The sequence below is a fragment of the Rhea americana genome, unplaced genomic scaffold (genome assembly GCF_003343005.1).
Source record: "Rhea americana isolate MKP2758 unplaced genomic scaffold, rheAme1 scaffold_129, whole genome shotgun sequence".
Classification (NCBI taxonomy): Eukaryota; Metazoa; Chordata; class Aves; order Rheiformes; family Rheidae; genus Rhea; species Rhea americana.
This window is the reverse complement of record NW_028185361.1, coordinates 709939-733929: the sequence shown is the minus strand read 5'-3', so window position 1 is coordinate 733929 and position 23991 is coordinate 709939. Positions and strand designations below refer to the sequence as shown.

The following is a 23991-nucleotide window of genomic DNA, read 5'->3' as shown; positions in this document are numbered from 1 at the left end:
TCTTCCTTTCTCCAGACTTTCTCCCTGGTCTCCATAAACTGGGATTTCTGAGGCCAGCCTTGCCAGTAAAGGCTAAAGCAAAGAAGGCATTCAGAGTCTTAGCCCTTTTCATGTCATTTGTCACTGAGGACCCTGCCCCATTTAGCAGCAGGCCCACATTTGCTCTAGTCTCTCCTTCCTGATCACGTATTTGAAGAAGCCCTTCTTGCTTCCTTTAACCTCCCTTGCCAGACTCAATTCCAGATTGGCTTTCAGCTTCCTTGCCGCATTTCTACATACTCTGACAACATTCCCATATTCCTCTCAACTGGCCTGTCCCCTCTTCCACATTCTATGTACTTTCTTCTTCTGTTGGAGTTTTGCCAGGAGCTCTTTGCTCATCCTTGTTTGACTTCTTACTCATAGGAATGCACCAGTCTTGAGCTTGGAGGGGGTGATACTTGAATATTAACCAGCGAGAGCGAGTTGAACCTCCCTTCCTACTGGGGCCCTAACCCATGGGATTCATCCATGTAGGTCCCTGAAGAGGACTGTGGCCTCTCTCCTGAAGTCCAGGGTTGCAATTGTACTTATTGCCTTGCTTTCTCCATGCAGATCCTGAATTCCACCATCTCATGATCACTGCAGCCAAGGCTGCCCCCAACCTTCACATCTCCAACCAGTCCCTCTCTGTTGGTTAGGACAAGGTCCAGCACGACACCCTTCCTCGTAGGCTCGTCTATCACCTGTGACAAGAAGTTATCATCAATGCTCTTCAGGAGCCTCCTGGACTGTTTGTGCCTGTCTGGAACTGTCCTTCCAGCAGATATTGGGGTGTTTGATGTCCCGCATGAGAACCAGGGCCTGTGATCGTGAGGCTACTTCCAGCTGTCTGTAGAAGGCATCATCGACTGCCTCTTCCTGGTCAGGTGGCCTGCAGTAGACACCCACAGCAGTGTCCACCATGTTAGCCTGCACTTCAATCCTTACTCGTAAGCTCTTGACTGCCTCTTCATCCGTCCCTAGGCAGAGCTTGATACATTCCTGTTGCTCTCTCACATAAAGAGCAACTCCACCACCTTGCCTTCCTGGCCTGTCCTAAAAAAGCACATAGCCATCCATGATGGCATTCCAGTCATGTGAGCTATTCCACTATGTCTCTGTAATTGCAATGAGATCATGCCCCTGCGACCACACACAGATCTCCAGTTCCTCCTGTATATTTCCCATGCTGTTTGCATTGGTGTACACACATTTCGGAGAGGTTTTGTTCCTTAGTGTTATCATACACTGATTTTTATAAGTTTTTATAGACACTAGGTACAAATCAAGAAGAGAACACGTGTGGTCTCATGTTATGAAAGGCTTTGAATCAAGTTAGTCACATCTACTTGATCGATGCTGCTATAAGCAGAAGCTGGTGCCCTGTTTCCAGAATTAGGACTTCTGTTACTAAACTTCAGAATCTAGGATTTGCTTATGCTCACTAACGTAGTATACTGTTATAAACAGCACATTGATAAGAATTGTTTCCATCAATCAAATAATAACTTGTAATAAAGATTTACACCCTAGACGCCCTTGGCTCTGCTTTCACTGCCAGTCTCACATCAGAGAGTTGAAAGAACAACCAAGGAGCCTTCACGCACAGAATAGCAATCCCTCTTTCCAATCACAAGCCCTAGGGGCTTCCTGCATATAGACTCTGCTGCAGAACTGACAATATTACAGGCTCATAAATACAATCAGGAAAAATACTGAATGAAAAGAAATGTGGAATGAAACATATTTTCTGTCAGAATTTGATGCTAAAGACATAAAATAAAGCTGGTAAAATACCAGAAATTGGATAAAATTCAGAACACATTGTATGTCATTGCCATTACATATATATTACATATATATATATATTATATGTCATTACAGTTGAGCAGGTATTTTCTAGATTCCTGATTTTTTGAAGGCTGTGTGGAGCCATTGGTAATTATCTAGTTTAGCTGTTTTGTATGGCATAACCTGTATAGATTTTCCTAGTTGTTCCTGCTGCAAGCCCATACTTTTTGCACGTTTCAAAGATGCCTCTAGAGCTAATTTAAGGACTTCAAGTGATGCAGAACCATTGGGTCCCTAGGCACATTTTTTCCAGTGGTTACCTACCCTCAGGATTAAATATTCACATTTCTGGATGGAATTTGTTTGGCTTCAGCTTAAGAACATTTATGGAAGACTTCCATCCCAAAGGGATTCAAGGCATTTCAAACATACTGAAATGCATTTATACAGAAGACTAAATTCCACTTGTTCTTTAAATCCAGACACTTTGAATGGGGAACATCACCTTTTTCCCCAAATCCCAACAGTTGTGTCTAGCACTTGAGCTAAAAACTCAGAACACAGCCACAGCTGACACATCATAATTAAGATAGATTTAAGAAAGTAGAACATACTTAAGAAGCTGACAAATATCTCGCTGCTAAAGTAATACTTCTAAGCCTGCAGAAAAGCACCCTGGATGCAGAAATGAGCTGTCTTGTCAGGAACTTATTAGTGCACCTTATCCAAAAGATAATACAACTCCAGCTGCTGGCTGAAGTTTAGCAACACATGACAACTTTAATCCCATGACATTTCTGGTACCCTCAGTGCATCCCGCAGTGAGGAGCCTTTCTGCAAAGGTTTCCCATCAAAAGACTGAGCCTATCTGTGGGGCAAGTTTTGAGCCCAAGATGCCATGTTTGGAGTGACAGCTTCACATCTGATATCCTAACTTTGGCCAGTAAAGAGGCATACTTAATGAAAACGCAATCCTGAATGATCTTTAGAAAATAATTTTTATGTTTTTTTACATGTCTGATGGCAGGGTTTAATAATGTCAGCTCTCAGGCTTCGTTATGCAAGTGTTACTTTTACCTATGATTTCATGGCATGCAATTCATCTAACCAGGTTGTTATAAAATTGTCTTCACGGAAGTAGTATGAATTCCTGATATGGCTAATAATAATGCATGCCACTAGATCTCTGTCTCAGTACCTCACGAGGAGATATATCTCTTGATTAAAGAGCAGAAGTTAGGTGGGAAAAAGAAAAATGAATACAGATAACCAAAAAATGAATTTGTTTTCTTTTTTGCTATTATGCTTTTTATTTATACAACTGATCCGGAAGAAGCCAGCACCCGGAGTGGAAGTTATTTTTAAGGTCTTTCTAATTATAAAAAACATTATTTTTAAAGGAGATCACAAACAAAATCAAGCTATCACTCATAGCTCACTGAGGTGCTGAGGTTTGAATCCCTTCCCAAGAAGGCTGCTTCCACTCTCTTTTTTCTTCACCGTCCATTTGCTGAGTGTTCACCCTTGAAAACAGGTAGAAAAAACTTGTGACCAACATCATCAGTTCCCTTAAACACATAACCTGGTGGCTCTTTGAACGAAGCCAGGCATCTAGCAGTGCCCTTTGGTGTGTAACTGGTAGCATAGGTGGTTTTTGCTTCTAGGGGAGTCCAAGGCCTGGGGCCTGGCCAGCGAGGCTTACAGCTCTTTGTGATGGAGAGTGGATGAGGTTTGTAGTGGGTCTGAAAGGTGGTTGAGTAGTCTATGGGCTCTGCTGGGCAAGCTAGCTCAGGAGTAGGAATGATAGGTTTCATCCGCTTGCACCGCCAGGGCTTATAGTCTTCCTTCATTGTAGAAGAGCTGGTAAATGGTTCAGTACTTTTTTTAAATTGGACCAAAGACCTACACATCCTGGCTGGCTGGCCATTTGGATGTGTATAATGTAACTGAGTAGTGGTGTGGAGGTCCATTTTCTCCACAGGAGGAACATATACAGCAGGTTTTTTGGTGAATACTGGAGGCAGTGGCCAAGTTCGGTATTTCTCCTGAAACTCTGTTGTAGAGGAAAATGGAAGATCATGATGAATCTTTGCCTGGTACGGTTTTGCCAGTTTGGCTGGCTGACCAGCCAGCCCCTTGTAAGATATTCTGTGGGTAGTGAGGCCATCGAATGGGACCTCACTGGCTTTGTATTTCTCATGTTTATGAATGTAGGGTTTCTTCAGAGGATGTAGCACATAATCCACTTTATAATTTGTTACGGTCTCAAAGGGATCCTTGCTTTTCTGGGCCAAATTCACAGGTTTGTAGCTTTTAGTGGCAACTGGCCCCCTGTAGAGATAGTCATCCTGGACACTGGTTCTGTAGTCAAACTTTTCTTCTGATGGGTGATAGGTATCATCTGGTCTGATCATCTCTCTCTTTGGTTCGTTCCATAGCACATAGTCACCTGAAACATGAGAGGAATCCTATCTGAGAGCTGAATCAAAGCATAGATTCTTTGGCGAGTTTAGGCATAAGCCATATTATATTTTGATTATTACACTTGCTCCTTAAATATTTGTTGGTGTTGCTATGGTTGCCAAATCCTGTTGATAACCTATTGAAAGAGAGGCTATAGAAAAAGCATTCTGCGAGAGAGCGCTAATCCCAGGAAATCTTAGCATCTATACCAAAAAGACATCAAATGTCATGAAAAGTTCTGCACTCACTCACTATCTACAGAGATGATGAAATGCAATGTGGGGAGATCAGTTATACATTTGAAAATTAGCAGAGAAGATTTTTGTAGGTAGCTATGACTGAGTAAAATTATCTGTCTGTTGCTCCACCCCTAAAGACAGAGCTGCAGGACTGCTCTTGCTCTTTGTACCTTCTCCATGATGATGGTCCGCTTTCTTGGCTGTAAAGACAGGTTGTTGCCTGCCACTGGATGAGTTCAGTGTTTTGCGGCTCATCTTGGTGACGTAAGCTGTACTACGTGACATTTCCTCTACACTTGGCTTTGCTCTCTGCCATGCTCCTGCCATCAGCACAAGTAAGAACCCAGAGAATATTTTTCATTTTTTTAATTATTAATAATATTATGACAGAGCCTGCTGACCAGGCTTGTGCTGATCTGAAGCATTGTTCACATCATGGAAGTGGTTCCCACTCCATTAATCTTACTATCTAAATACAGAACTAAGAAAAATCTGAGAAGCGTTTTCAAAACAGTCACATCCTCCTTTCTCTGTACGGTAGTGCAGGACAGGAGGCAATAAGAGATTTGCACTCAGTCACACTAGAAGTCTATGGCAAGGCTGCCTAACTCTCAGACCAGTGCTGCAGCCACAAGCCCAACTTTTTTTCCTTCCTAGTAATCTTGTACAGCTTCCCCTAGAGACCATTATGGTTACTGGTAGGAAGTTGAAATGAAATAGTCTTGGAGCTAACCCAAGTCTTTCCCCCCCCCCCTTTTTCCCTGCGTTCAAACCACATTGAGAGTCATGAGGCAAATAAGCTTCCAGCTGACTCTGCTCAGGAAGGAAGTCTGGATTTCAAAGTACTAGAGAATAAATGATGCAATTAGGTATCAGGATATTTGAACTCTCCAATCCAAACAGTGTTATTCCTGTTGAATAGCTGTGGCTATAGTACTGCACGAACAAAATTATACATAGGATGTGTCCATTACAATATGAAGTTGACAAATAAAAATGTCATTTTTCCCCCCAATTAGATGTCCATTTAAAATCCCTCTGGTTTAAATCAAGTTCCTTTGATGGCACAAAGTGGCAGTGAAGCCGGGCCCACACAGCCAAAGACTTCTTTGCAAGGAGGCAGTAAGGAAGAAGAGGTCAGCAAGCCCAGGGGTAGGGTTCTGCATGATATGTCTAAAATCCTGACCCCACTGAAGTCAATGTAAAATCTTCCAGCTCTGTTGGGGCCAACACTTTGATATTGCACAAGGAGAAGGACTGCTTCTTGCGGATATGTGCACCTCAACGGAGTGCTGCCTTCATGCAGCTAGTTAGTTTAGTTAGTCAAGATCATGGTCCGCACCTGTGTACAGGACCACAGAATAGCTGGGATGATCTCTCTGGAGATCATCTAGTCCACCCCACCTGCTCAAACAGGTTCACCTAGAGTAAATTGCACAGGCTGGCGCAATTCTTCTCTGAAGATGAAGACTCTGGGCAACCTGTTCCAGTGTGCATCCACCCTCATAGTAAACAGGTTTTGTCTTAAATTCAGACAAAATTTTCTGTGTTTCAGTTTGTGTGTGTTGCCTCTTATTGTGTCACTGGGCATCACTGAGAAAGGTCTGGCCCCATCCTCTCAACACCATCCCTTAAGAGATGTATTTGTATACATTGTTAAGATCCTTCCCTTTCCCTGGCTGAATAGTCCCAGCTCTCTCTGCCTTTCCTCCAATAATAGATACTCCAATCTCTTCATCATCTTTGTGGATTTTCAGATTCACTACAGTAGCTCCGTTTGCCTTGTGCTGGGGAACCCAGAGCTGGACAAAATCCAGATGCAGCCTCATAAAGAGTAAGTAGAAGCAGAGGATCACCTCCCTCGACCTGCTGGCAACACTCTTCTTAATGCTCCCCAGGATACCATTGGCCTTCTTGGCTACAAGGACACCTTGCTGGCCCATGTCTGACTTGTTTTCCACCAGCGCACTCAGGTCCTTCACCACAAAGATGCTTTCTAGCAAGTTAGTCCCCAGCCTGCGCTGGTGCGTTGGGTTATTTCTCCGTAGGTGCCGGGCTCTGCTCTTCCCTTTTGCTGATTTTCCTGAGGTTCCTSTCTGTCGATSTCTYCAGCCTGTTGAGGTCCCTCTCAATGGCAGCATGGCCTTCTGGTCTACCAGCCACTCTTCCCAGTTTGGTATCATCAGCAAACTTGCTGAGAGTGCACTCCGTCCCTTCATCCAGGTCACTGATGAAGAAGWGGAACAGTACTCAACCTAGTGTTGGCCCCTGGGGGACACCACCAGTGACTGACCTCCATCTGGAATTTGCGCTTCTGGTCACAAGCCTTTGAACCTGGCAGCTCAGACAGYTTTCAATCAGAAGTGCTCATCTAGCCTGCACTTCACCAGCTTGCCTGTGAGGATGTTTCAGCAGACAGTGTCAAAAGCCTTGCTAGAGTTGAGATTAAACAGCACTCTGCTCTCYGCTCATCTACCCAGCCAGTCATTCCATCGAAGRAGGCGGCTCTCAGGTTGGTGAGGCATGATTTCCCCCTTGTGAACCCACGCTGACCACTCCTGATTACCTTCTCATCCTTCACACAGTTGGAAATGGCATCCAGGACGAGCTGCTCCATCACCTTTCCAGGGATGGGGGTGAGGCTGWGTGGCTTGTAGTTCCCTGGGTCCTCTTTCTTTCTGTTTTTGAAGACTGGAGTGACACTGGTTTTCTTCCAGTCCTTTGACACTTCTCCTGATCTCCATGACCTTTCAAAGATGATGGAGAGTGGTCTTACGAGGACATTGGTCAGCTCCCACAGCACTTGTGGGCGCATCCCATCAGGGCCCATGCACTGGATATCYAGTTTGCTAAAGTGATCCCTAGCTTGATCGTCCTCAACCGAGRGAAAGTCTTCCTTTCTCCAGACTTTCTCCCTGGTCTCCATAAACTGGGATTTCTGAGGCCAGCCTTGCCAGTAAAGGCTAAAGCAAAGAAGGCATTCAGAATCTTAGCCCTTTTCATGTCATTTGTCACTGAGGACCCTGCCCCATTTAGCAGCAGGCCCACATTTGCTCTAGTCTCTCTTTCCTGCTGATGTACTTACAGAAGTCCTGCTTGTTGCCCTTGCCTCAGAAGATCAAACTCCAGATTGGCTTTCAGCTTCCTAGATCCATCCTTGCATGCTCAGAAAATGTCCCTATACTCCTTTCAGGTTAATTATTCCTGTTTCCATCTTCTATATAGTTCTCTTCCATGTTTGAGTTTTGCCCAGAGCTCCTTGTTTGTCCATGCAGGTCTCTTGATGTTTGGAATGAACCACTGTTGAGTTTGGAGGAGGTGTTCCTTGAATATTTCCTGCCTSCATCTTTTTTCTATGGCTGTGTCCCATGGGATTCTTTTAAATCTGAGCAGGCCAATGTCTTCTCTCCTGAAATCCAGTGTTGTGATCCCAACTTTTGCCCTGTTACTTCCTCAGTGTGTAGATATTCACTTGTTGCTATTCTTGCCACTGAAACCCTCAGGCCACATGCTGTGCTAGTGCATTTAACTCTCCTAGTTGCACACATTTCTGCTATGGGGAGTAGGAGCTGACCAGGCACTGTCGAGGTGATAAGATCCTGACCTCATGCCTGGGCCCTGGACAAATTTTCCAGTAGGTACATCATTTTCCTGGAAAGATGGTCCAGTAAGGTGGTCTAGGAGCATGCTCCAAGCAAAGATTAGTCCAGAGATCTGATATTTTACATGCCAGTCAGGAGTTATCAAAAACATGTTAGGCTTCCTACTGTCCTTGCTGGTAAACTAGTCTATGCATTTTGAATATAACTACAGCTTTTGCAAAATATTCAGAATATGACAAGAAATTCCATCTGTCTTCAATTTTAAAAATTTACCAGCTCCACAGATTTGGAGACCTCATAGGTATTAYGAATTTATTTTACTTAGTGTAAGTCAGCAGTGCTTCTATCCCTTCAAAATACATTACAATTTTATTGTAACTCTAATTCTTCTGCCATAGATATTAATAGTTTCCCATGTAGCACAATCTTGGAAACATTAGGGGGTACAGGAGGGAACAGAAAATATGAACCATATGTTATTGGAGGGTTAAGAACATTTCACTATAACCAAGCAAGACAACACTAAAATTAGGCTACATACCTGCAGATGAGAAGCAGCAGGTAAGTGTAGTGGGGAGATTAGGATTTTGAAACCTCGATTCTTTTGGTTAAAAGAAAATTAGGTTGCCAAGTCTTCTGACATTAATTGTGGTATGCAATAGCATCATCTTAAACCTACAGTGTAGTTTGGGACATAGTGTGTGTAGCAGGACGGAGTCTAACCATGCAGTATGAGAAGTAATTTAATGCCAAAGCAGCACTCGTTTCWGTGCTGTTTAAGTGTTTGAATTCTGCTTAATTAATTGAATAGGGTGTTACGAAATTGCACACTTTGAATGATAATCAGTAAAACCTAGCAATGGCTACAGAAGAGTACATTGAAAACTTACACTCTTGTGAACCTTGGCCTTTAAAGAGAAAATAACTCAATATGGAATTTGATCTTTGAGAGGTTATGTATGGAGATTTCCATTTGCAGCATTTTGAAAAATACTGTGAATTATAACCAAATGTGGTTGTGATATGTTTTGTTAGAACTCTTGAGTAGAAGTTAAGATGCTGAAAAAGACAAGATGTACATCTGGTTCAGATATAGAAAATTTAAGTATATCTAAATGCAGAAGGAAAGATCCTCYGCCTGTGCAAAGCAGTTTTTCTTTATTAGCTTCAGTGAAGTTATTCCAATGAATACCATCTGTTGACATAGCCTATGCAAAACGGTGCTCAAATTTGCATAAATAGGGCACCTGAGGGTCACAGTCTTCACAACTCAAGTCATTCTAAATGGGCAATGTTCCCTGTACTCTTAACACAAAAATTCCAGTTTATGCCATTGCAAACAGCAGCTGTATTAAAGTTTACTTTCAATCATTTCAAATGGGTAATCTTAACAYTGCATTCAGACACTTCCTTTATTATTTTGAGTTTAAAGAATAAATTGTTTCTGTACATTGGACAAATGTCAATGCCAGCATCAATCATAAGCTTTTGTATTTACCYAGCATAATATAAAAAAGTGTTAAAAATTATTTAAAATAATACAGAAATGCTAGCTATCTGCTAAACAACATTATCTAGCTAGAAGCAATGTTAAAAAAAGRGAGGCAAAAATCCTCTGATTTTCTGTTTAGGACTAACTACCCAAAACTAATAATTTTATGTGTCTGTATGACTGCAAGATTTGTCCCAGTGCATGCGAAGGAGAAGTTATGTTGAARGAGATGGTGGAACATAGTCCCCACAAAGCCAAATCACCTAAAACAAACTACTGCTATAGTAGTAATTGACTATAGAGAAATAAGAGCACAATTAGATCCACAGCTCATGTGTTTTTTCCAGGGGGAGAGCCTGGTRCTTCTAGATGTCCGTAATTTCCAGGTATGTGTCTTGCACACCCACAGATTAACTCTACAGCATGCTCAAAACTGGCCCTGTACTTCATGATTTGATGTACATACACAGAAGGCATAATAATCACACACTTTTTAATCTGWCTTTTTTGAAAGTAAGGCTACCAGTGAATCCTAAAAAAGCTGCAAGGGCACATACCTTTGTAAGTGGTCCATGTGTCCATTTTGTCATTGTAGGTGTGTTGGTTCTCACGGGGGAGACATGGAGGTACTTGACAGACAGGATAGGGGTTGTAATCTTGTCTATAMGTGGAGGTCAAATCCATACTCTCATCACTCTTAACAATCTTTTCAGGTGGTTTGAATTTTGGTGGGAACACTTCATGAGCTACGTAATCTCTCCTGCAAACAATAATATCGTATTTAAAATAAAAGACGTAAAATATGTCTTTTATCTTAAAGAAAAGATTATGTTCCTTTTYCTGGACACACAAAGAAATAAACATTTTCCCTTACCTCCACAGTCTAGGAAAGTTTGGATAGGATACAAACGTTTATTGAAACCCACAAGCCTTTTGCTTTTGAAGAAGAGACTTGCACAGCTCTGGACAACCTCAGACAGGCCAGGTTTCCCCTTCTCTCCACACAAAGCTATCTCTGTTCTACAGTAAAGTTACACCAGGGAACACAACTCCTTTCAAAAGTCCAATAATTATAGCAGGCTTTTCATAATGAAAGGAAAACAAATGAGAGAGGGAATGATAGACAATGCAATGTAGAGCAACTCAGCCAAGGATGGGGAGATACCAACAAAACAGTTTTATACCACAACACTACATGAGGAAAGAAACACGAATGCAGCTAGAAAGTCAGCTTCTTCTCATATAGCACTCTAAGTAGTGTTACTTAACTCCAACAAAACATCACCAAAATAAGATGAAGAAGAAAATARTATCACCATGCAACATTCACTAACTTGAACTTATTACACTTCCAGATCCCTTGGCCCAGGGCAGAGAGTCTGCTGCCTGGCACCAGCAGACTCAGTCCCTAATGTTAGAGTGCTTTCCACTCGGCGAGCTGATCTCTGCAGCACTGGCAGCTGGCCAGGAGAAACCATCAGATATTAACCATCAGCTATTCCAATATTAACATGATATCTTGCACTCGGAGTGATGCTGGGTGGGCAACAGACTCAAGCCTTTGACTTTGGTGTAATACATCTGTGTTTTAGTAAATAAACAAGGTTCTCAAACTCCTATGTGTGGAGCAGAAGGGAGGAACATTAACGTTGCAAAGTACCGGGTAGAGGAGTAAAAAAGAGAGATGCAGAAGTAAAAATAAAAATAGGATCATCAAAAAAATGCTTGTAGTCATATATTCTAGCTGCCTGKCACCCTTTTGTCAACAACGGATAGCTTTGTCTAACAATAAAGTTTAGTTTTTAAGAGGGGCTGGTAAAAGGCAAGCAGGAATACAACAGGCATGCAGCACCCTGCATGTAGCAAGGAAGGTTCAGTGGCAGAAAGGGCTTTTCCCAGGACTGATGGTATACTGCGCAATCCCATATCTTAAACAGTTGAGCCAGAGATATATAACAGATCATAGCCAGGCAATTCTTCACCAGTGTGTCCAAGGATTTTCTTGCAGTGGGAGCACCCTCTCGTACTCTGGCCATTGCAATACAGCAGAACTTGCTGTCGTGATAATGGGATAGATTGATCTACTGGTAAATTAGTACAACCTGCCTCCAAGATACCATGAAAAATAGTCATGTCTGTATCTTCTGGACTTCATCAAGGAGGTTTCTTGCTGCATTATGCAAGGAGGACTGTTGCATAAGACTCATGACATAGTCACCAGTTACTCTTTCTTACTCCATTCTGTTAATTCATTTAGTCTGAGGAGAGTTTAATTACACAGAAGGAGAGCTTTTAGCTCTCTTTAGCAGGTTAGTTCACTTTTTCACTGGGCCTTGGCACTTTCACATTGCATTTTTTTTCTTACCATAGTTCCTTGAAAAAAGCAGTGAGACTTGCAATCTATTGGCTAGCTTTTCAAGTCTGATACTTTCTCATCTTATAAAGGTAGTTAAGTGTTAGGAATAGATGGAACGTATGCTCTGAAAAAGCACATGTAAGTAGTTCCTGTGCTTTTCTGCCGGTCTAATTTTTGGAAGTTGTACYATACTCCAGGAGTAGTAGTTACTCTGGGCATCATTAGCCTTGTCTGAGAAAGGATCATTTTGCTGTTTGAATAGGAAATTTCTAAGGACTTCTTGATGKGCCTCATGCTTGCTGCCCATCCTCGCTTTCCTGAATATCATGCAGATGAGACCAGGAATTAGTAATAGGCAGATACAAAGACACAGATACAATATCTTTGTGGCTGCTTCAGCTCATACAAGAGGTGGAAGACATATGTAGAAACCAAGTATCTTAAAAGTTTCTTTGAAGCCTGCTGGGCCTTGCAGTAGCTGCTGAAATCTCCTGCATAGGCAGAGGCATCCCAAATGTAAGGAGGACTTAGGTATTTCAGCAACATTTGTGAGTTGGACTGACAACTCTTAAGAAGTGCACTCACACTCCCTTTTCCAGACAACACTGTTCACCACACTCACACCCTTGGAAAACAGTCTCTCAGATCACGCTGTACACAGTGCCATGCAAAACACAGAACATCAACAAAAACCCTTCAAATGTCATCCATATTTTCTCAGACAACATTTCTACTGATTTCCCAGAAACCTACCCAAAGCAGGAAGTGAATTAATGCCAAGATCATTACATGCTACCATGGCCCTTGTATTCTCTGAGAAGACAACGCCTCCACCTCCAGGAAGCCGAAGAAAAATAACTGCTTGCCTCCACTATAATAACTGGCCTCAGACTCTGCTGTCCTTCRTCACTCCCTTGGTGAGTGTCTGTACAATCCCAGTATTTTTCTCTTCAGGCTACCCTTGTGAAAACAATGATTTTACTGCTCTCCTCACCCATCTCTCACACACACGTTTTCTAGCTCACAGTCCTCACTCTCTTTCACTCCTTTTCATACTTCACTGTGGAGATGCCTTCCATGGGTGTCTGTGGCATCCTGTATTCTTCCTTGGGCTTGAATGAGTCTCTGGGGTGAGAGCTAGGATAAAGGGGGTATTTCTCCATGTACTCTGACAGAAAGCATGGCTTCTCATGGGTCCTGGAAGGCAGTGGTGGACAATGGTGGCATCTGCAAAAGAAAAAACATGGGAGTTGGAGGCTCACAGGTCTTTAAGACAACTGAGTAAAAATACCTAATTRTCTAATTCAACTGCAGGATGCAACTACAAAAGAGCAGATAAGTGAACATTGCAATGACTGCTAYGCCYTTGAKTATCTAAAGTGCAGAAGTACAACCTGTATAAAGAACTGGCTTTTTCTGCYTACTACCATAGCTTGCAGGCATGATAGCCAGTGAAGTCAATATAAAACAGCCTAAGAAAAGCAAGTTTGCCCATGTGAAGAAAAAAGCATGTTGGTCTGAGGTGTATTGTGCTGGACTGGAAACTCCATTTCATACCATTTTTCTTCAGGTTCTCACAAATTCATTATCCAGAATTCCCCACACATGAAGCAGTTATTGACAAGTGAGCAAAAGGCTTACAGGTTGGGATTTTCTATTCATTCATACTTGTGTAGCACTGCTCWGACTTTAAATGGCCGTATAAGTGCTGGACAATAGAGACATGAACCGTAATGGTGTAAGTRTACTCCCACCAAAATCAGTGGCATTTGTTTTGAGATCAACAGGAAGAATGCCAAAGCTGCATCTCCCATAAAAGGCTGAGCATCCATGGTGAGTGCAGATATGTGTAACTTGATAAATACAAAAAGAAACCTTTTTAAGGTTTTCCTTATGATCAAGCTTCTAAACATCTGAAGAACCCCTCTGAAGATTTAAAAAAATAGATCAATAGTAACATGACTTTTTGTTTATCATTTATTGTTCTTTTAATATTTTATAGAATCTTTTAAGAAAAAGACACCTCTCTGGTGAGCAAAAGCCTTGTTATAAAATTAGCTCCACTGGCTTCAGTAGAGCAACATGCATATGTACCAGCCAAGGTCTTTGCTCCCAGTAAGAGGGCACATCTGCAAGGGGCAGCCCTAGCTGCAGCATGTTTTGAGATGTCAGGACCAGGAAAGGAGGCTGCCATTTGAGTGAACCAGAAGAAAGGAGAATGATAGGATCTGTACCTTTGGCCATTGAACATTTTYGAGAGGATGGTTTCGAGAATGCTGAAAAGTTAACTTTTTACCTCCCCAAATAGCTACGTAAGTTGTTGATCACCTGGGCTTACTTTCAAGGCATGGTTGTTTGTGCCAGCTGCAGTTTCTAAAACTATGTCAGTGTAAGGATGTTGGTTCTGGAACAGTCTGATATGAAGTCAGATGATGACTATCGAATGTGATACTTCTGATTGTGGTACTAACCTATGGAGCTGTATATATTATGCACACCTGTGTGCTTTGCCAGGAGAGGACCAATTTCTACCCTTACGTGCAGCGGCTTATGTAAATCGAATAGCTCTTACGGAAGTGTTACTCTAGAGTGGCATTTTCCAAGCAACAATAAGAACAGCATTCTCCTACCTATCTGTGGACTTAAGCTGATATAGATCATAAATAGTCTGTGATCAGCTGACATTGTAAACAATCAACACCTCAGTATGGACCCTGAGGTGATACAGGAAGTAAAAAATTCTTAAACGTGGTATTGATTTGTAAAAGCTTCGTCTTTAAAAGTTAAACAAAGCAAAAGCAAAATCTCATCCTTTGTATTTTGATTACAGTAAGTCATAGATGACATGGAYGTTATCAAAAAATGTAATCACTTCAGGGGGCTTGGCAAACTTCTGAATTCATATTGTCTGTAAATCTGAAGGACTGCTAGCTATTCAAAAGTCTCTTCTCCATCACAATGCATGACCTGCAAGATATCTGGTATTATCCAGAAGAAATGGGACAGAAGATAAGTGTTTGGTTTTCTTAATAAATGTAAGAAGGATGTTCATATTTTTTTTTCTTTTTTTTTACATTGCTTATTGTCTCCACCACTTCCTGTAGTAGGTTCCCATACAGCAAGTCCTTTAAGCCATGCAGAACTCTCTAATATGATAGCTGGACTATTGTTGGCATTTTTAGCCTAGACATGATGTTGCCCTGTATGTAAAACMTGAAACGCCTTTCAGAGATTTTTTTAAGGCTGAAACAACAGAGTTATGCTCCATCGTTAAAGCAGAGACAATCTCGTTATTCAGTTCTGATCACTATTATCAGTTATGGATGCTATTGTAAGAGTCAAAATTAGCTGTCATCAAGGTGCCACAGTGCTGGACACTWTTCCAACACTCAGAAAATCACTCTGGCCACACGAAGACCAAGGGTCAATCCATTCCTCTAAGCACAGATCTCCAGCACTGTCAAGGATGTCCTAGGTTGCGTGTGGTATCCACAGCTGGCTGACAGAAATGATAGGACTTAAAATAGCTCCATGTTCTGCAAAAGGACTCTGAAGTCAGAATATCCTAGAGAAAATTGAATGCCTACAGTGAGACAATGGAATCCCATCCATATAAAGTAAATATCTTAGGTATGATTAAATTGAATGTTATATCTGCCTATTGTGTGCAGATGTCTCTGACACCCTACAGTGCCTCAGATGGTACCAGACTTCTGTGGATAGATAGTGGAGTCAAGCCCAGTCTATGCAATAGTGACCCAAAAAAAGAGATTGTATTAATGCAGATAAGTGAGATGATTGCCACACAGATTTAGAATAACTGTTCTGAGAAACCTCACTAGTAAACTCAATAGTATTTCTCCAAACACTTTAAGTGGTTAACTGAGAGTAGCTTTTTTTTTTTTTTTTTTTTTTTTTTTTTTTTTTTTTTTTTTTTTTTTTTTTTTTTAATGAGTTCAGTGGCTTAGTTGTGTCTTCAAGCCAAGGGTGGAGAAAATTTTTTGATTATTTATACATCAGCAGTTAGAGCAGCCTAACAGGAGCAGAAACAGTACATAGGGCCCAGCAGCCACAGTGGGCACATTTTGGCATGGGCTTACTTTAGACCAGCTCTAGTCTGATCCTCTGTCAGAGGAGTTTGAGCCCATCTTTCTGTCTGGAAACAATCCTGGGTGCTGCAAGACTTCTCCACRATGTGCACCAGCACGAGGACAACGAGGACAAGCAGACTTATCTCAGAAGTTCACACCTGGCTGGAACTAGATTCACCTACTTAGATTCACCCAYTATCGATAGCCTCCTCCTGCTGACCTCAGCATGTACTTTTCCACATTCTGGTCTCATTTGGTCAAAAAATGGCTTTGGATCTCGCCCTCAGATTTCTGCCCAGAGATATAACAATCTATACCACTTCCTCATCTAATTCAAACTTGATGAAATTAACGTGAAGTCTGCTGATAAACTACTTCAGGAGCTGGTCCACAGGAATTACAGAGAGAAGAGGCCTCTGTTTTTATGCTTCATACATCATTCCTGCCAAATTAAGACTGTTCCCTACAGGTCATATGTTTTCCAGTGTTTTATTGAGTCCAAATTGAATTACTCAGTTAAAAGTGCATCTGTACTTAATGAAGTCACTATTAAATCAAATATTGGGCTATCTGTAGATGTCTGATTATCTAGATTTATACGGAGAGCCACAAGGTTACATGTATTTCGACTGAATTATTTTCCAAACTAGCACAAGAATGGAGAAAAAGCCTAGAACGCACAAATAAAATTCAGCATATTTTTGACAAACCAATTTTGCACTCTTATTATAGATCCTTCTCTGAAATCATAGATCAGCAGGATGCCTCTGAGTCCTAGTAGACTCATTTTTGCCTTAGAGAATTTTGGAGTTTGGACTTATGGAGCAAGGCACACCATCCCTGTCAGTTACAATGCTTGAAGAACAGGATTCCTGATGAACATCTCAAAAAACAGTCTAAGGGAGTCTGGACAGAGTACTATTGTATGCCCCACTCTTTTAGGAATTATGCAGAATTCCAGCTTTCATATCTCTTGAGGAGACACAACCAAAGGAATGAAGAAAAGATTAACCGACTTGCTCTTGTTGGCCCATGAGACCTTGCTGGAACAGGTTTTGTGGGGAGGAGACAAAAGCCTTCCAAGCACAGGCTGCACCAACCCTTTCTGGCTATATTTGTGATCTTACAGCATTCCTGTAAATTCCTCCCTCATCCTCCAAGGGAAAATGATCCACCTGTTTACCTTCAAACCTGCTGGGCTTTGCTCAGTCATTAAGTGCACTTTCTTCCCCCTGCTGTCTTGAGTCCTATGACAGGGCAAGCTCCTCTTAAGTTTGGCTTTGAAGTGTGTCCATGGGGCCTCATATCAGCCTTTCATGATAAAATTGAGCCCTGACTAGTGGCAAGAACAGTTACACTTCCTCACAGTCCTGCAAACGCTATGGATATTTACAGTGACCAGAGGATGTGTTTCCCAAATAGGGAATAGCTGACAAGGAGTAAATGAACACCACCTCGTTAATGGCATCAGGCAGCATCTGTCCCAGCTCAGCAACCCGCACGAGTGTGCAGGAATCCCCTCACAACGTGGGTTTCCAAAGCAGCCAGCACGGAGGGCTGGTGCAGCTCCRTCAGCATGAGGAGGACGGGCAGCCCTCCTGATCACCACACCGGAGCGACACCTTGCAGAACCTGCCTTTTCCCTCTTGCAGACATGTAATATTGCTAGGGAGCGTGCAAGCTAGGAGACCCCTCAGGAGCCCAGGATGGCAAAACCTGCATCTGGTGCAGATAGCTGTGGCTTCAGGCTGCAAGGTTCAGGGTGCTGGGACAAAGCTAAGCCTTCGGCAGGGGCACACAACCTGGCAATACAAATGGTGCCACACCGAGCCGTTCTTGCCCTCTTAATGTGCATGTCTCTGCTTGCTCTTGGCTAAGTGTACCTTTTCTACTGCGTTTCAGAGCACAAACCAAAACCAGATTGAGATGTTTCAGAGTTAGTTCTTGAGTAAAGCACTTTCACAGAAATAAATCTTTCGTGGCAGGGTAGAGAAGCAGGGTAGATTGCTTTGTCTGCTATTATTTTGCACTAAATTATGATATATGTCCACAGATGTTACAGTAACACTACTTTTGTAGTACCACAGGCTATGAGCAGGAGAAAATAATCATCAGTGATGATTCACCAGCTACATAGGGTATAATAAAAGCTTCTCTTCTGCATGCAGAGATATTTCTTGAAAATGCCTTTTACTGGAGACTATTGTAAATTACAAAGCAAGATTCTTAACAGCAAAGAGTGGTACAACACTACATCTCAAGACTTGCTTCACTTCACTATTCCTTATGGCTCAATCAATATTTATAAAACAATTACATGATTCTTAGGGACTGAAGTCAGTGTTATCTGACTGTAGCAATTCTGCATGTTAATGTCAGAGTTAGTTAATATCACTGAACAAAGGGTAAGAAATTACCTCAGGGTTGCTATTGTTTTGTTACTGTATTTGTCAAGCTGTACTCTTTCTTTTCTTAAGAAAATACAGATCACTAGCCTTTTCCCTTGAGACAGATCTCAAGCTCAACAGCCAAGGTTTGTCATAAGAAAAAAAAGATAATATTTCCATCAAAAATAGTTCAAAGAGGAAGAATCAAAACAAATCAGAGTATCTGCTTTTTTATCACAATGAAATTGCAGATACATCTGGTGAAATCTGTGCACAAGTAATGCTGAAAAACATTCAAACTTGGAGAAAAAGACACACAGTACGGAAAAGCCAGGAAATACAGATAAGGCTGAAGTCTCAACAGCGCAAACACCTTAACCCTGCCTCACATCAGGGCCYGAAGAAGATCAGAAACTTTCCCCTGTTATCCTGGTCATTCATGACCAGGAATTCTGACACCTTTCATTCCCTCATTCGTGTCATTCACAGAAAAACAACACCTCTCTGCAGCCTTCTTTGCATTCACACTCAGTATAAGGGCAGTAGACTTATCTTATCCTGCATAGACAATAGCATTTTAAAGGCAAATAATTCCCAGTAAGAAAACTTCCCATCCTTAGTGAGGRATTTTGCCTTCTTCAGGAACATTTCCCACTGTAAGAACCTGCTGTATGCAGTCTAGGTTTCCTGTGGTGAATTAACAGCTATGATGTCCACTGTGGTGTGCGCAGACCCTTGGTCTGTAAAGTCAAAGCTTATCACAGTAGTAAATCAGCCTGGAAGGCAAAACATTTAAAACTGAAAAATTCTTTCTACAAAGGCCCGTGAAATTCGTTGCCGCTTGTTATCACAGGTTTCTGTCGGTTTCCCTGATGGCTGCTTGCTCCACACTGAAGCAGCTGCTCTGATGGCTGTCACGAAGGCGGTATTAGCCTGGATAGACCACGGACCAAGTCTTGAGTGGCAGTTCCTGTTTCTCTGCAGGCTCTCACGGTGCCAGTGGGCCGTCTTCCCTGTGCCCAGCTCACAAGGCAAGGACCTTCAGCCCACTTCTCATTCCCACCTCGCAAAGGGCCTGTGGTCGCGCACGGTGCTGCACAAGGAGAGCTCCAGCTCCCAGTACATAACCGAGCAGTCTCACCCCAGCCCTCCATCACCATGGGGCAGCAACTGACACATGCAGATACAGGCTAAAACACGCATTTCTTGCCACAGTTTGCACAGSGCATTTCAGATGTGGGAATAAAGGTACGGATGACAGATATTCCCTTTTATGAGCTCATAGAACTGGTTCCAGACCTTTTAGTTTTATTAAATTGAACATAGCATCTTTGGTAATAATACAATAGCAAGTTTTTGAACCCTTCAAGAACTATAAACCAAAATTTCAGTTTGTAAAAGAGATTGCAGCTCCCCTGCCTTTGAGAGAGCTGTATTCATCCGCACACATCCTCACAGAATTATGAAGCTCTTCTTTAATCACTAAGAAACTGTGATGAATCGTGTAAAAAATGTATCAGTTCCCATTAGATGCTGGTTTAAATCAAGTAGGATGATGTGGAGCCATGGCACAGGACTGGAATTCAGGATATCTGAATTTAATTCCCAGCATTTACCACAATCTCCCTGATTAGCTCAGTTCTCTGTCAGTCAAAGTTAAAGTACAGCATTCCCCTTCACAGGGGAGAAAAAAAAAGAAAAAAGAAAAAAAAAAGCATGAATTTTATAAGATTTGTGAAATTCTCAAGCTGATTCTCTCAAACTGATCTTATTTTTTCAAACATCTGTGATTAAGATAACTATAGAGGGCTGAAAAAGAAGATGGAATGGAAAGTTATTCTACTAAAATCTTAATTTATTCTGGATATGTGTATTACTACTGCCAGCTATTGGGTATAGAGGTCATAGGTGCCAAGATATTACTGCTTGAAAGAAAAAACACGAGGCCCAGGAAAAAGCACGAGGTTGAAGTATTCAGGAGAATTTAGTTTTCTTTTGTAATCAATGCCAGTCCTCAGACCACTACTCAGAGGAAGAGCACTATCTCCTTGATCACCTAATCTACTTCTTCTGCACTTCTAATTTCCGTAACTGATTGTATCAAATCAATATTACCAAAATCTCTATTTCATGTGAGATGATGATGCTGACCAAAGGAAAGTAGGAAATTAAAAACGTGCCAAAGAGCTGGGGCACACTCTATAGCAGGAATCCATTACCAAGAGAGGGCCTACAAAGAAAATCACTGCAGGTGAGTCTTTACTTGTGCAAATCTCTTCTCTTCCAAGCCAGAGGTGGCTTTACATGACTCAGTTCTATAAGGACAGACAACGGATTAGATGTATGCAAAGCAGGAAGAGCTATCTATTTGTATAGTATCAAAGTATATCACATACAATTATTGGATACAGTAATAATATCAGAAAAAATGAAAACACAATGTGGCTAAGCACATATGGAAAGTACCAGCTTTTGCTTTTAGATGGTTTAGAAATAAAACTTAAGTGCACAATAAAAGTAAATGATTCCTTGAGAGAGAAATTTGAAGTCCTTGTGATCGTAACTGTACAAAGAAACTTTAATGCGAAAGCTCTGAGAGGTTAACTGTATTTCCCACCTAGATCAGAAACTTTTTTCCTTGTGTCACATTGCAGTGTTACACTCTGGACACACTCTGGACACTAAGCCTTACTTTTTCCCCCAACATGTACATTCCTCAAATATTAGAATGGACGGATCAGTAATCACCTTGAAATGAATAAAATTGATAGTGGAGAAAGAAAGTTTTCACATGTTTGCTTATTCATGGTCTTAATTGTGAGTGCTGGTAAAATCTAACAGCAGAGGATAAAAGTAAATAGATGTACAGTGCTCATCAGTGGCAAAGATGGAAGTATACAATAGCCTAGTCCTCCAAATCTATGGAAATCAGAAAGCCTTTGCTAAGAATCCAGTGTGTTTGGAAGGAGGCCAATAGCCTGGAAGAGGACAAAAATCTGTGGCATGCTATTAAACATCATAAAACCCTTTTAAAAGCTGCACAAAACCATCACGCTCACCTTTTCGTACTGACTAAGAGACTGCCAAGCAAGTTCTGTGCCGAGCTCGCTGTACTCCACATGGCTACTCTCACCTTCACTTGCTCCTCTTTACTGCTTTCTACAGATTAAACTGTTAAAAAGAATTTCTTTACTACCATCTTCCTACCAAAGTTCATCTCAACTATCCCTTCAGTGAGCAAGTATTTTACTGTTTCCTCAATGCTCTCACCACTAACTACCATTTCAGGAACTTTGAGTACATTTCAGGGAGTTCTCCTAGTTTATCTAAATTTCAATACTTGAAGATTCATAAGAGAATCTTCAGAAATAATATATATAATAAATAATATATATAAAAATATATAATATAGATAATAAAATATTATCATCATACCTATTTCATATATGTCCTCTTCGAAGTAAGATAAACAGAGATTAAGCATATTGACACATTTTATAAGTACAGGAAGTAGAGAGGAAGTCTTAAAGATCCTGGCTGTCATTAATCCATGCAACATCTGTGTAAAACCAGGCAATTGTGTACCTTGAGTAATTCCTCTGCATTGTCAGGGCTCGCTCATCCCAGCCAGATGCAGAAAACAACTGAGGAACTGATGCCAAAGCTTCAATTCAGGAGCTGTCTTAGCCAGAGTACACACTAAAAATTTTTGGCTGTATTGCTTCTGGCAACTGGACCAAGTCACTAGCAAAAGGAAGATCCAAGACAGTCCAATATTTTTTATAAATTATCTGTGGAAATAGTGTCCTTTAAAATTGGAATATGCTCTCGACAAGAGAGAGGTAGATAGATATTCCTGTCCAAGGATAGTAAGTTTGGGTGGGTAATAGGTTTTACTTTCACAAAATAAATTCAGTGATTTATCTATGCTTTCCAACTGAGACCTGAGCTTCGCTCTTTGTTTCTACTTCAGCTACCCAAGACAGCAAAGTGTAATTACATCTACCATGAAGCCCCARTCAAGCAGCAAAACACCCTAGACTAATTGCAGAATTACACTGCTTTCTGTCAGTCACATGAAATAAGCCTTGGTCTTCAGCAAGGCAGCTGAAGCACCAGCAAAGTCTTGTACTCAAGACATTACCAGGGATTTGGACCAGAAAAACTGAAGGATCCAACCTTTCTGCTCATCCCTTATGTTTTGCAGCCAATGAGATCTGCAGGACAGTTCTGTGACCTAGCACCGGAACAGGTTGCCCAGAGAGGTTGTGGAGTCTCTGGAGATATCCAAAACCCRCCTGGATGTGATCCTGTCTAACATGCTCTAGGTGACTCATGACTCTGCTTGAGCAAGGAGGCTGGACTAGATGATCTCCAGAAGTCCCTTCCAACCTCACCTATTCTGTGATTCTGTGATCTCTTCTCCTGGTATAAATAGAAGCCTCCAAGAAAAAATAAGGAGGGGGAAGTATCTGAAAGTAAAACTACCTGGAGGTTCCCTTCCCATTCATCCATTGGAAGAGTTTTTGGAGCCCACTGCTACCAGCAGGAAACTGCAGAATATGTTCAACTGGAGATTAAATAAAACAAATGGTAACAAATTGTCCACATAAAATCCAAGCTATTTTTCTCTTCTGAAATGAGCAGCCACTAATATAAACTAAAATTTGGCGGTTTCTGTCCCTGTGCTTGAAAAGGTGAAGTGGGCTTTGCTCCTATAGGTCAGCATRCCCATATTTAACCCCAAGCTAAGAGCCATTCGTTTCTGAAAAAGTTCCTCGGCCATGTGAGAGTGTCATAAAGCAAACCAGGTAAGTGATTTTCTCAGGAGGTAGCAGTACTTCAACCAGCAGTCTATACTTGCTGTTTGAAACCTTACATAACCAGGTTGCAATCACTTCATAGATAAAAGCTGATGTTGCAGAGCAAAGCCTACTCAAAAGCACTGAAAGCTGGTATGAGCTGGAAAAATGCAGGGAGGCAGTAGAGGTACTTTGTCTTTCAAATGTTGCCAACCTCATGGTTTTTGTAAGGCATTTGGGGTAGGAGACCAGCCAATGAAATAAACCCAGGTGGTACCTGTTTCTTGCAGATGGTGAGATTGGAACTGGGATGGCTCCTGGTCGGGGCTGGCCAGGCAGACCCTGRGGTGTCCCACACACTGGGCCAGCCGGCCGCGGCCGTGGCCGGCGTGTGCAGCACATGTGCATCACAGAGCAGAAACGTCTGAAATCACCTTCCTCCTGCTATACCCATCCCACACATAGCACCTAAGTGTTAGCTCTGCCCTGACAGCAACCTAGCCAGTTCCTGGGCGGCAGCTGCCTACGACCAGGAACAATCTACTGGTTTTACTGGTAACTGGTGGGTATGGTAGATTGTGCCTATCCTGGTGAAGRCATGCTCACTCTACTTTCATTTTGTCTGGGTTGCCAAACTGAGTCTCTTTCTGATACGTAAAAGATGATGTTAAAATACTTTTTTTTTTTTTTTTTGTCTGGGTTGCCAAACTGAGTCTCTTTCTGATACGTAAAAGATGATGTTAAAAT

The 23991-nt window shown here is 41.7% G+C and overlaps 1 protein-coding gene across 1 annotated transcript in view; it reads right to left on the bottom strand.

The window, feature by feature from the left end:
- Positions 1-3308: 3308 nt before the first annotated feature.
- Positions 3309-23991, bottom strand: part of SAXO1 (stabilizer of axonemal microtubules 1) — a 23437-nt gene continuing 2754 nt past the window's right edge. Inside the window, exons 2-4 of the mRNA XM_085326247.1 lie at positions 13021-13191; positions 10166-10368; positions 3309-4261 (exon numbers count right to left, since the gene is read on the bottom strand). Of these exons, the coding sequence (XP_085182373.1) occupies positions 3309-4261; positions 10166-10368; positions 13021-13191 (1327 nt within the window). The remainder of the gene's footprint in view (positions 4262-10165; positions 10369-13020; positions 13192-23991) is intronic.